This window comes from Apus apus, chromosome 5, assembly GCF_020740795.1.
Source record: "Apus apus isolate bApuApu2 chromosome 5, bApuApu2.pri.cur, whole genome shotgun sequence".
NCBI lineage: Eukaryota > Metazoa > Chordata > Aves > Apodiformes > Apodidae > Apus > Apus apus.
The window spans coordinates 28,669,478-28,682,869 of NC_067286.1; the positions used below are offsets into that span (position 1 = coordinate 28,669,478).

Sequence of the window (13,392 nt, forward strand, 5' to 3'; positions counted from 1 at the left end):
GTGTATCCCTGCTGTACGTCTGCTGAGGTCAATAGATTTATACAAGTAACAGAATGATTGTTCCTGTGTATTCAAGATAAATAATAACTCAAAGAAACATAACCATAATTATCTAGGCTTAAGATGACTTTGTAAAGAACAGAAAATACGATTTTCCATTGTAAGTGCTTTGTGTGGTTAATAATTATTGACTGGGTAGAGTAGATTTTTTTGTTTTCTTACATGTGTATTCTATTTGTCGTATGTATTGTGACTGAGGAACTGAAAGTGCTACCCATTCACGTTTAGTAACTTAAGCTTTAAAGTGTTGGCTGTAGCTGATTTTTTTTTTTTTTTTTCCCCCCCAAGATTGAGCTCAGAGGCAAGGTAAACAATAATTATTATGTGGTTTTATTATAGATCTATATAAATCTATGCTTTGCTACTTGTGTGTGAGCATCTTCACCTGAGCAAAATGGATTGTTTCCTGCCGCGGGAATTCCTTTGCAGCAGGAGATACCAGGTTCCTACAGAAGAGGTAAATCACCCAAAGAATGTGAGCTCACTAACTCTTTCTAGTAAAATTACAGGAAGTACCTGAAGTGTTAATTAAATTACAAATTATGGTGGGGAAGCTTGTCTTCCATTTAGGAATATTTCTACTACTCTTCTACTTGCATGTTTATTTTGATCTCTTCTAAATTCTGCCATCTGGATTGAATGGCACTGTATATTTGACTACTAAACAACTGCACAACATGCAGGGGAAATCCTAGCCTGGAAACTTCCAAGAGGACTAACAGAGTTCTTTCAGCCCAGGACCATGATGCAGAGCTTGGACAGTTGCAACTCTGACATTGCTTGAAGCATGCAAAACCCTCATGCTCTTTCCTGGCACCTCACTGCCTGTTGAGATCTGATGAAATAATGAAAGACAAGATACATACAGACACATGAAAAGGAATGCTTTTGTCAGCATAGCTGGTGTCATTTGGGCTGATGATGTAACTGTAGTGGTAGGGAAAAACTCCTTCCATTTGTATATGCTGTGTCTCCTGAGAAGCTTGTGCTGCTTGTGTGACATAGCTGTCACCACTGAAGGTGTGGACAGGCTTTTCCCCATTGCAGATGAACAAGTGTGCTATTTGACAAACCCGAGCTGGTTGTGCTGCTGGAGACTACCTCTGGTAGAAGGGGCTTTGTGAGGTCGCCCTCAGCTGCTCCAGGCAATGCCAGCTGGGTTTGCTCAAACAGATCAAATGGCCTTGTCTGAAGTAGATCAGAGAGCGCTTGTGCAAGCGTTGCCACTGGCAGGAGGTGCAGGAGCAGTAAGCTGTAGGAGAGAAGCAGTGAAAAGCAGCAGGGTAGGAGGGGACGGGTGATATTTTTAGCCAGCACAGCCAGATCTAGGAGAGAATGTCTGTTGATGATCTGAACATCTTTTAGTATAAGCAGTGCCTGAAGTAATGCACACGATTGATTAGCGAGGTAAGTGTAGGGTGTTACCTGTGTTCTGCAGGGGAACTGTTAAAGCTACAAAGGAAGTCATGGCAGAGTTATTTGTAGAACTCTGGTTTGCCAGCTTCCCAGTGCCAGCTCAGGTGATAGATTATGTTTTTATCTAATCTACCTTTCTCCTGGATGTAGGAATGCCAAAGATAGGTCCACTGTGGGAAATCAGGATTGAGGGAGCTGAATGGATAGATTTGTCTCTCGCTACATCTGGCCCCTAAGGCTATGATTGCACTAAGCCAAGCAGACTTCTGGTGACCCCATGCTCTAGCAGCTTGAGATGCTTCTCTACAAAAATATATCTATAAAAAAAATAAATCTCTTGGATGTTGTCATGTTCAATCTAATATTTTTGCTGAAGTTTTCATTAGTTTGTTCCTCTTGTAATTGGAGAGAATTTTTGACCTTTTGGGGGAGGTTAGGACCAAGCTGAATTCTGGCTGCTGCCTTCAGATACTGAAAAGGTCTAGGTTACTACCTTTCACACCTGTTGTTCATTTAATTGGATGATGCTGCATCTCTTTAAAACAGAAACTCTGGCCTGAGAAAGAATACATGCTCTGAGGTATCCCCAAGGAGTCTGCCTCTGAGATTAACTTAATTGGTCACTGTGCTGAGTCTACTAGAGCTTTTATGCAATGTCTGTCTATGGAAACACCTTAGATAGCCTGGTGTGTGGCATGGAAACTGCTGCTGTTATCTCTCTACAGAAATGGAGGAAGAGTAACAGGAGAAATGGACAAATGATCTGTTCTATCAAGCCAACATCTCTGCATGTTAACTGCTGATTAAGGTGGGCATAGTGATCCCACCTTTTTGGCTTTGAGAACTGGGAATGTTGCTGCAGGCCTTGTGTGGGGCCATGCACAGCTGCAGGAACACCTCCAGCTCTGGTCCTTCTTCCTTCACAAAGATGGCAGCAGCTCTTGACCCTGAAAGCCAGATTTGGCCTGCAGGCTGCTGTCAGCAGAATACCCTGATTTACCACACTCTTCTTGGCAGTATTAACTTGTGCTGCTGGCTTTGCGGTGTGGTTTGCTTTTTTTTGTTTGTTCTGGTTTTTTTTGTTGTTTTACTTTTTTGTTTGGTTGGTTTTTGTTGTGTGTTTTTTTTTCCTTTAAATTGAAGTATTGGTAGAACTCTCATATTTCCACAATACTTGTGAAGATGGGGCTAATCAGATCAATTTTCCCCAAATTGTAAGCTACGCCTACCTCTTGTCATTTTTCTTCAGAGACAGATTTTTTGCATAAGATGATACCTGTAGTTTCATGCTGGATTAAATTACAGTCTGAAACTGTTTCCAGAGTAGTGAATCTAGCTTACTCTATGAGACTGGGTTCTCTGTCAGGATTCAGCATCACACCATGATTCAAGCAGTGAGAAGCCTGTAGATCTTGGCCACAAAATAAGCAGTAGGAATTTCCAGCCCACCAGGGGAAGTCTGCTGATAAACACCTGGCAGAAGAGGATTCCTGGGTGCTGGATGCTGGGTGCTTGGAGCAAGGTGCTGGAAATAGCTCTTTCACTGATCTAGGATTCAACCTAGACTCATAGCTCAGGGCTTCTCCTTGACTGCTGTAATATCTGGGCTGCACCAGTGCTGACTCAGGAACTTGTCATCAGCTCTCTGATGGCTCCTAATTTCTTGCACCACATACAGTCTGTGCACCTGGCACAGTACTTTTGAACAAGTGCTTGTAAGCTTGTCTGTTTTGACCTGGCTGTATGAGTTCTTCCAATGAAAGGCATTAACTCTCCTTGCAAGCCTTTCCTGTCATTTACCCTTCAATCACTGCTGACCAGCAACACTGTCTCTGCTTGCAGCTGTATACTGCTTTGTGGTTTGATTTGTGTACCCTATCTACAGCTGAAACAGCGCTGCTAGCCATTTTTTTTCCCTCTGACTCCCATGCTGGGGAAAGTTACACAGGCCTTTTTTTGTCCAACAGGTAAAATTATTCAATATGTATAGAAATGAAATTGGTGCCTCAATGACTCTGGCTCTTGGGAGTGTCTAGGATAGACATGTGTTTGTGGGTCTTTACAAAGCTGCCAAGTTTATGTTAAAAAACTGAAAGCCCAGAAAATTTGAGTCATTCTGTGGTGCATCTGGAGATCCTGTTTTGCCTTTGCTCATGCTCACACCCCTTACATCATTAGACGATGTCGCACAGGGACAGACGCAACTGACCGTTATGAGAAAACTGAATCTGCACCTTCCTGCACTTTTACCTTGCCCTCAGAGTTTGTGTAGGATTTTGAGCAATGTATTATGCCTCACCTGATGTCGGGAAAACCACTCTTTGTTTCTGTAGCCATGCTACCTTTGCTTTCAACACTGAGAGATTTGGGAGGGTGCCATCTGCATGAGAGGGAAAAGATACATAAGGCTATGTGTCATTAACCTAACGGCTGGCATTGCTGCCCATACACTTCATCATATTCCCTGGAAATTTTGCATAGATATTAAGTAGAAGCAGTGGAAGAACTGATGTCTGTGGCATTCTTCATGTCAAGGCTTAGGGAGAGGACAAGCAGCTGCCTGTCAGGGGCCTCCTGTGACCATCTGCAAAGGAACGAGTGTAGCCAACTCAGCACTGGCCAAGACGTGATAGGCCAAGATGTACCTTTTGGTCTGCAGTGTTGCAGGCAGCTGATAGCTCAGATAACATCTACATGATTCTTAGTCTCGTCCATCTTTGTGAGACCCTACTGGTGCTTCATTTCCAGACTCATTCATGAATGACTCCAAAAGGAGAGTGCAGAGAATCTTTTGAAGCTGTGTTGCATCACTTGTTCCCCACCACTTCTCAGATCTTGCCCAGTTTGAGACTGGATGACTGTGCTACTGAAGAACAAGTTCTGATTTAAGATGTCTTTTTCAGGTGTCCTCAGTGTTCCTCACAGTATCAAACGATCTAAAATATAAGACCAGAGGCTAAAAGTACAGTAAATGAAAGGTCCGTGGTCATGAGGAGACCAAGTTCCACATTTTTGATCATGGCTGGGGACCATTGCAAACTTCAGAGGGAAAGGTCTGTTGCTTTCTCTTGCATGATTAGTCATTTCTTTCTGTCCTATCAGCTTTCTACTTGCCTAGTCATGTAGTGAGCATGGGTTAAGAGGGAAATTACTAGAAAGGGGCCTGGCCTCAGGAACTGGAGACAATCTGGATTCATACTCAAAGAATTTGGTGGAAATTTCAAAGCTGCACTTGGTTCTTCATTATGCAAGTTTTCCAGGGGCAGTGTGGGTCTGTAATCATGGTTTAATTTGTCTGGGTATGTGTCTTCAGTGAGTGCTCTCTTTCTCTGGATCCTAGCCCAAAATGTCGTGGGCATGGCAGGAGGGGTGCACTAGATTCTCTCAACTTTGTAGCCTTAATAAAAGGTGCACTTGAATAGCTGTGACTTTGTAGGATGAGCTGGAAAGTAGTGATGGAAAGCTTCTCTGCTGCTTTCAGGGCCATTGGGGATCCCGTGTCAGCAGAGAAACAAGTGTCCTGAAGCAGATGGAGAGAAGCCAGATTTTGGTCCTTGTTGCTAACTCACAGTTTACAAACCAGGCCAGTTTTGGGGTTTGTTTATTTTTTCTTTTGTTTTGTTTTGTATAAGGCATGCCTAGGCAGAGAAGTCATGGCACTAGATACTATAGAGAAAAGCAGTAAGTCAGAGTCTGCTCAGAAATCCTATGATCTTGTTAGAGTAAGCAGGCAAAGGCTGAGAGAAGGGAAGAGTTGTTCTTCACTGACTTTGTTACTAGCTGACCTGATTCCAGGATAGAAAAACCTGTTTCTTAATGCTTAAAAGGACAGTGACCTTATGAAAGTCACAGGATCTGATCCTCTGTCCTGATATATGTTCTCATGTCAGCGACTACCTGCAAGGCTGTGTGGAATTGCACCAGCCTCACATCACTGCCCCAGGACCTGCAGGCTGGTGGTGCCAGGGGCCTCTTGCAGAGTGCTCAGCCCTGTTCCCGCTGCTCTTCTGCTGCTCCCAGCCTGCTGTTTAGTTTCAGTCCCACCCTTTTTCACCAAAAAAGAGTCCCTAACTCCTACTAGACATACACCCCACTTATGGGGCCTTGCAGAAGATTGTAATACCATAGGTTGTTCTTTTCCAAGCCAGAGAGCTTTTATTAGTCAGCCAGAACCGGGTTATTTTAGTGTCCTCGGAATGCAAAGCCTGTGGATAGGCCAGCAGTGTCACTGGCCTGTGTGTCCCAAGCGTCTGGGATTTCACCTGTGGCCCTGCACTCTCAGAGGGGCTGTGTGATTTCTGCAGTGTGCAGATGACTTTATTCTGTATTTCCAGTTGTGCTGCTTTCAGTACGATTTCCCTTTCTTGGCCAGCAGTTGTTCATGCCTGCCCCTTGATTTCTTTTTTTCCCCAGCATCTTTGAAAGCTACACATATGCTGATAATTTTGTGTCATTAATATCAACCTAGATAAGTCTGTGTGACCTTTCACTCCTGTGTCCAAAGGGAAGAATTGACCCATGCAGTCAGTCACAGCACAGCACTGACTCATACATACTTTTCACAGAAATAATGCAGAAATTCCCCATAGTTTTTACAGATATTTTTTCAGGAGATGAAGTGTGAGTCTTCCATAGCAACACAGCTTGGAGAAACGATGAAGCAAGTAACATCAGATGATTAATCTTTCTGACACATGATATACTTTTTACTATTAATGTTGTCCGTTTATTTTTTTTCTCTTCATGCATCTCGCTTGCTCAAACTCAGCCAATCCATTTGAGTTTCATTTGAGCTCATGTGTTCCCTGGTCTTATTCCTGCCCTTGTCTGCTCTCCAGCCCCATGGTAAACCTCCTGGGGGAGGGCTGGGTTTTGTCCGACCTCCATGACTCCAGAGTGACAAGCACAATAAGCCCATACTTCAGTTTTAATGCCTCAATTCTAATTAATACTTTCTGGATTTCCTGTGTAAGATAAAATACGCTGTGTTTGTATATGTAGAACTCAAAACAGAGAAAAAAAAGTTATAAAGCTCCTTAAAAAAACCTAACTGAAATCTGGGATGAGTCAGAGTTGCTCCAGTAAAGAGTAATGGTAAAACAAAACAACCAATTACCCAAAAGTAATTGCAATTTTCCAATGAGATACGAGTGTCATAAGGAAATATTGTTTCTTTACTTCCCTATATTTGATTAATTGTCACTTAAGAAAAAAATAAAAATCCATTCAGAAAGAAATTCAGGGAAGGACTCAAGATCCCAGGATCTGAATTCTGACCTTTACAGTAAATACTTAAGGGATGGGGTTTTTGATTGTGCTGGCTGTAGTGGAGCCAAGGCAAGCTTTCTTAAAGTGATTGGAGGTGATTAAATGGCTCTCCTAAATTATTATTTTTCTTTAAGGCAAGAGATACATATTTAAAATCTTTAAAATAAATGTTATGAAACAGCAAGACTACAAGATTGTGTCAAGATTGGATATGACCAATTTACTCGGTAGCTTCCCTGTCATTAGGATCTCAAAACCCCTTTTATCTGTCTTAGAAAAATCAGAAACTTAATCTTATACACTACTTGACAGTGTCAATTAAAGCCAAATGTTTAACATTCTGAGATTTATAGTTATTTTCAGTCTTAGAAGAAGGTGGAACTGAGGTAATCTCCAGCCAGATCCTATATCTGGATGGTGTTTTTCTTAACACAGATGATTCCTGGTGTGCATATTCTAATGACTGGAGTAATTTTTAGGATAAAGAAAATGTATGCAGTGGTGAAAGTTTGTTGTCTCATAGCTGTGCTCTTCCTTCCTCTAACTCCTTGGAGTCAGTGAGCATCCCTGGCTTAATATAGGGGCAATCTGACATAGCTCTGTGGAAGCTCAAGTGTTTGTGGAAAGAGCTGTTAATCTTTGATCAACTGGAGTCTCCTTGTTACTGACTTTGATTACACAAGTGTACAACTTTAATTACAGCTTTTAATAAGCTTTCGTTTCTTCCTAGTCACATTCTTTGTATAGTAGTGCAGCTTATCTTTTCCTTTCTCCTCTGTTCCCCTTCCCTCCCCCACTGCCTTTCTATGGAGAAAGGGCTTTGAGGTCATTGCAGGGATTCAGTGTCTGGAGGGATCTGGCTGGACACACTCTGCCCGTGCTTCTGCCCTCTGCTCACTTGGCCAGTCTGGAGAGCTGCCCTGTCCCTCAGCTGCCCGGCCAAGCCCCCCCGCCGGCAGCTGCCCAGGGCTGGTGGTCAGGGGCGTGGGACAGGGCTGTGGGCAGTCACACAGGCCTTCACTGCTGCACCAAACTGCTGAATAGCCCCTAGAAAGTCTCTGTAGCACCAGGATGTGCTGACTCCTGTGAGCAATGCCTGGAGGACTGCCCCCTTCTCTTCCGTGAGGACACGCTGAAATGCAGCAGCTGAAGTCAGAGTGACAGAGGGCAGAGGGAAGCTGGTGGGCTCCAGCATCCAGCCACAGTGCTCATTCCCCATCCAGTGGCTCAGCATCACGGTTACTCTTTGCTCATTGCAGAAATGACCTGGTGGAAGCTTTGTGAGAGACTACAGACTTGTGTTTGTAAATAATTGAGATACGGCTTAAAACAAGCATAAGGAAATGCTTTTTTTTTCCACATGAATTGTACTTCAGCTGTGGAACTTATTGGACCACAGTGTTTTAGGTATGAAAAAGATGGGGTTGAAGAGCAGGTTGGATAATTTAATGGAAGAAAGATTCATCAATGTGTGTTAAATATAATATCCTCACCACTGGGTAACTTTGGGCTTGGGGAAGTTAAGTTCTGATCATCAGAAGTGAGGAGGGGGAACTAAAGGCTCCTCCCTCTGTGTTTTCCTTGCTCTTGTGCTCTTACCTGATCTTCTGCTGTTGGCCTCTCACTGTCAGTGAGAAGATATTGGGCCAGTACAGCCCAGAGGAGAAGAGTATGGCTCCCATGGAAGTAATAAGTTGAAACCGAGTGATTTAAAATACACAAGTCAGAAGACTTGTGTACACAGATGGTAAACCAGAGCAATTTGCACTGATTTGAGATTCAGAGGTGTGCAAAAGGTGTATATTTTTAAAATGCCAGTTGTGCCTATGGAATAGGGTAGCAGAGAAAATAACATAAAGCAGGAAAGGGAGCATCTTTTATCTCTGTGCATGCATCCTTTTGGCTCCCTTGCTGTATGTGCCATTCTCTTTTTGTACACTAATGAATATGAGTCAGGGCAAGTCATGCTGTAAATCATTCTACTCCTATTTTCTAATGAATTTACCCCTAATGCTTAGCTTTCCTGGCTATTCTTGTCATGACTGAATTTCACCTTGACAACAGATCAAGAGTGAAGCTTAGCAGTGTGGCCCACCTGTTTCGCGATGCTCCAGCATGACAGCTGCTTTGTGTCCTCGGGGTATCTCTACTTTGATGCTTTTCCCTGTTTAGAAAAATTTGGAGGGAGGATTTTGGTAATCTCCAGCAGGCAGAGTTTTTAAACCTTTCTCAAGGGAAGATGAAGATTCTTCAGAATTTTTGAACAAATAGTTATTTATTAAATAAGTGACATTGTCTTTAGAACTGTTCCTCCCACTGGGCTCCAGAGGAAAGCAGTGTTTGCTGTGCTGGATCTTACTGGTCACTGGTGTAGCCTGCTGCTGTTGGTGCCCCAGGCCTGACTGTGAAAAAATCTGGAAGGGTTATGTCGAAATGTCTAGTCTGACCATTGCAGATGTGGCCCTAGTTGTTAAGGGTTGTGTTTTCATGCCTCAGAAGTATACACTATCAGGACATGTCCTTTTCTTGCATGGGCTCTCTGACATAAAAAATGCTGGAGTGAAGTTTTAAACTTGGCTGGCTTTCTGGTTGCTACTGGTTGCAGGAGTTGCTGTACCATAGGATTGAAATTACTGGCTTGCTGAATTGGCTGGTCAAACTACAGGGGAAGAGAAACAATAGGATGAGGTTCCTGTGGTGTATATGTTGCTTGACTCAGGGTCATCGGCTGATGTGGTTGCAGCATTTGCTCATTCAGTAGCTATGCCAATACTGAAAAGATTTGTGCCCTGTTCCTAAGTCTGATAATTTGGTGGCACTTTCTGCATGATCTGCTCCAGCAGTGTCTCGTGTCAGCAAGCTTTGTACGTGTTCAGGGAGAGTTTTTCTGCTCACCCTTATGTTCCCTTTTTCCTAATCTTCATTGAAGGGGCAATGCAATCTTTCTTACCCTGTGGCCTGTCTCTTTTGGCAGACTCGGGGACCAGTTCTACAAAGAAGCCATTGAGCACTGTCGCAGCTACAACTCTCGGCTGTGTGCTGAGCGAAGCGTCCGCCTCCCCTTCCTGGATTCACAAACTGGGGTTGCTCAGAACAACTGCTACATCTGGATGGAGAAGAGGCACAGGGGACCAGGTTGGTAGCATTGTGTCTGGGTATGCATGTGCATGTATGGAGGGCTGGCCACTGACGCCTCATGGGGTTTAATTAATAGGAGCTCAAACCTGCTACGGGCCACACAGAAGGGAACCTGCCTAAACCTCTGTGCCTGCAGGGGATTTCCTTTGGTAAGTGCAGAGAGCTCATCCTAATTATTCTCTCTCTGCCCAAAGAAGTGCCTGACATGGTAGTTTCTAAGGCTGCATCATTGTAGCTCTTTTAATGCTTATTGATCGCAGCCTGGAGCAGACGACAAAATGGCCTTCTCCAAGCAAGACTGGAATTATCTTCAGGGTAGAGAGGTGGACGTGAGAGTTTCTCAGATGAATGCTGGAAATGAATTTTATTGGGAAGGATGTAAAGCCAAGGTAAAATATAGAAGAGTCCAGTTATTGGTATGAATGTTTTTCTGATGGTTAGAAATATACCTATAACTCCTAGTTCTACTCTGGACAAATTATTTGGATATTGGTTCTGGAGCCACAGTTTTCTCAGGTGCAGAAAGCAGTTGGTACATGTCCTTAAAGAGCTTTGGCTAATGCTTGTCCCAAAGCTGAGTGACGCTCAAGGGAAAAGAGCACTGTAACATTTGTAGACTTTGGTCAATCTTTCCTTTGTTAGAGTAAATCCATCTGAAATCCTTGTTTGAAAGGCAAAGGACAGTCACCAGTTCAGAGACTGGACATGTTGCTCAGACAGAAGTCCTCCTGAACCCCCGTGGGAATTTTGCTAGAATATGGCTCAGTATCTGACCCACCATCAGCTCAGGGAACAGATTTTTTTAACAGCATTGTACTAGGTTTCTATTTTTTTAAATTTACACACACACACACACACACCCAGTGCAGACCAGAGAATCCAGGCAGGGAAGGGCTAGGGTGCCTGGGTACCAGAAGCATGATTTCCACACATGTGTATATATACCATGCTGAAAAAACCCAGAACTCCAGATCTGGAGTTACAGGGAAGTGCACGTGCAGCCTGCTCATACTTCGTTCACTGGCCAGTTTCCTGGAGGTGGAGTGTGAGGAACACATAGGATATTTCCCTGCTCTCTTGGAGGCAGAGTAAGAAGCTGCCTCTGAAGAATGCTTAGCTGAATTTTTCCCTTTCCTAGGATATACTGAGGGAAGGATCCTTGCACTGTTCCTATTCCTAAAATATACAAAGTAGATTTAGTATTGTCTTGCAGTACTATCAGAAAACCTTTCTAGAGTAAAATGCAGCCACTTCTGTTGCAGGAGATAACAGGTGTTTTACCAGTGTTAAAAATACCCTGAGAATGTTCCCTCTGCCAAAACTGCTGGGGTAATCTGGGACTGCTGAATGTGGTTTACAAGCTGGGAGTTGTCTGATGTTCTGGGCTAGCCCTTCTTTTGTAGGTTGCTTCATGACCACAGTTGAATTTTTGTTTCAGTGGAAAATTCCCCTTTCCTAAGAGATTATGCTTTGGCAAAACTACCTTACCTTACCTTTTTTTTTTTTTTTTTTTTCTCCCCTAATCCAGTTACCCAAGGAATTTCTGTAGCATCTGGGTATGAGTAAGGTGCTGCTATTTTTATCGTTTTGAACACAGTCATAAGCCGGTATACAAGCACTATATCCACAAGTAAGGTTTTGGCAAGAGCATCTGCTACAGAGATAGACACATAGGTAGCCTTGTATGGGTCCCATTGGTGTCTCCCCACTTACAGAAGAAATCATCATAATACTGTTATGGCATCACAGCAGGAATTAAGAAATCTTAATGCTTTGCCTTTCTCAGCCACAAGCTCTCTGGACTACCTTGACCAAATTCACTGTGCAAATCATTCTTTCCTCACTTCTGAAAATGAACTGTTCAGCAGCTTAGCCTGCAAAAGGAGACCAATGTACTTTCTCCTGCAGGTCTTCAGTGTGGACTTACGGTGGAACATTCTTCACAGAGAGTCTTAAGTGAAACAAGCTTTCTGATTCTTCATTGGCCATCAAATCTTAGTCCATTGTTATACTGAATTAGAATAATCAGTGAGAAATGAAGCAACCTTCCTCCCCCATATTTGCTCTTCTCTTTCTTGGTTTTCATTAGCTCATTTAGTGCTCCCTTGGGTGTCTTTGCATCATCTATTTCTTGTAGTATATGGAGGCTCAAAACATCCCTCTACAGTTTTAGCACGCTTGTTTTCAGACTGTACACAATGCCTGTATGCCCGTACTGAAGGGCTCTGAAAATTCTCAGCCAACCACCCTGGTATCTGTCTGATGTGCTGTGTTCATTACCATTCACTATTCCTAACCTGAAAAACTGCGTATAGGCAAATAGCAAAACTCCAGGACCACTTTTCACTTACAGAAGGCTTGAAAAACAGAGTGATTAAGGATCTCAGCATATTAACATTGTTTCTTACTGTCCTCTTTGTTAAAGGAGTCAGAAAACTGCATCTCATGATAAACAGTTCAAGGTTAATATCACATAATACTGTACATAACTCCCTTCTTCTTTTCCTCTCCTCCTCTCGCCTTTCACGCGAGCTTTGAGTTATGGCTCTCCTACACTAATGAGATAAACAACATAACTCACAGCAGGTTCTGCTATTTCCTCTATAAGCAAATGGTTGGAACCTTCTCTGGTTGCCCTATAAGGCACCAGAGGGAGAGACAACTGAGCCAGGACAGAAGACAGTAAAATGTGTATATGCTTTATTTCCATATGCACTGCAAGATTGACTCTGGCGGGGTGGTATTCAAGGCAGGGTGGGATTCAAAGCATTCAGAACTGACCCTTTGTGTGTTGCCTCTCCTTTGTGTAAACAATCAAAGATCCACACTTCATATGAGCCAGCACAGATGGGGGTCAGGGTGGAGAGCTGAAGATAGCTTTTGATGGGTTTGGATCAAGAGAAGGTCTGTTATATGTTTTAAGTTCATTGGATAGCTGCATGTTAATGAGCAAGGCTATTATGAACAGGAACAGGGAGCTTAGCTCAAGGCATGTTGGATGTTGGATCATCCATCTCTTATTGATCTATCTGCCACCTGGAATGGGCTATACATCCTCTAGGGAAGAGGCTTTACCACCTCTGTCTTTTCAAGAATACTTGCTTTGTTTCTTGTTGGGCTTTCAGCATTTGTAGTTGGCTTTCATGGTCCAGGATGAATCTAGAACTGCTAATTCATATCAGAGCACTCAATAATTGAACCCACATTAACAGATACTCCCCAAAACTGCAGTAGATCCTTGCACCTGTCTGTCTGGGACAAATGTTCAAAGATATGGTGTTTCTTTCATTCAACTGACTTCTCTGTGGAGGCCTGTGCAATGGAGGGCTGATTCTCTGACTTACTGCTTTGGTGTAGCAGACATCATTTCAATATTGTGAGTGAGGACTTGCACAGGACCTGCTGTGAAAGGGTGAGGCTTCTTGCCTCCGCCTCTTTAATGACTCACATCAGAGCCAGGCACAATCCACCTCATCATAATAGCAATTGTTTGCAGTGGTTAATGTTTGC

The 13,392-nt window shown here is 43.2% G+C and overlaps 1 protein-coding gene across 8 annotated transcripts in view; it reads left to right on the forward strand.

Annotated features, from left to right (window-relative positions):
* DPF3 (double PHD fingers 3) overlaps window positions 1-13,392 on the forward strand; it is a 178,127-nt gene that overhangs the window by 60,248 nt on the left and 104,487 nt on the right. For 7 of the 8 annotated variants that reach the window (XR_007889587.1, XR_007889588.1, XM_051620435.1 and 4 more), the window contains one exon: window positions 9,719-9,879. Coding sequence is in view for 6 of the 8 variants with exons in the window: in XM_051620435.1 (XP_051476395.1) it covers window positions 9,719-9,879 (161 nt within the window). In the remaining 2 variants the exon portion in view is untranslated. Of the gene's footprint in view, window positions 1-9,596; window positions 9,609-9,718; window positions 9,880-13,392 lie in introns of those variants that run through there. The other variant, XM_051620439.1, reaches the window with a different exon arrangement.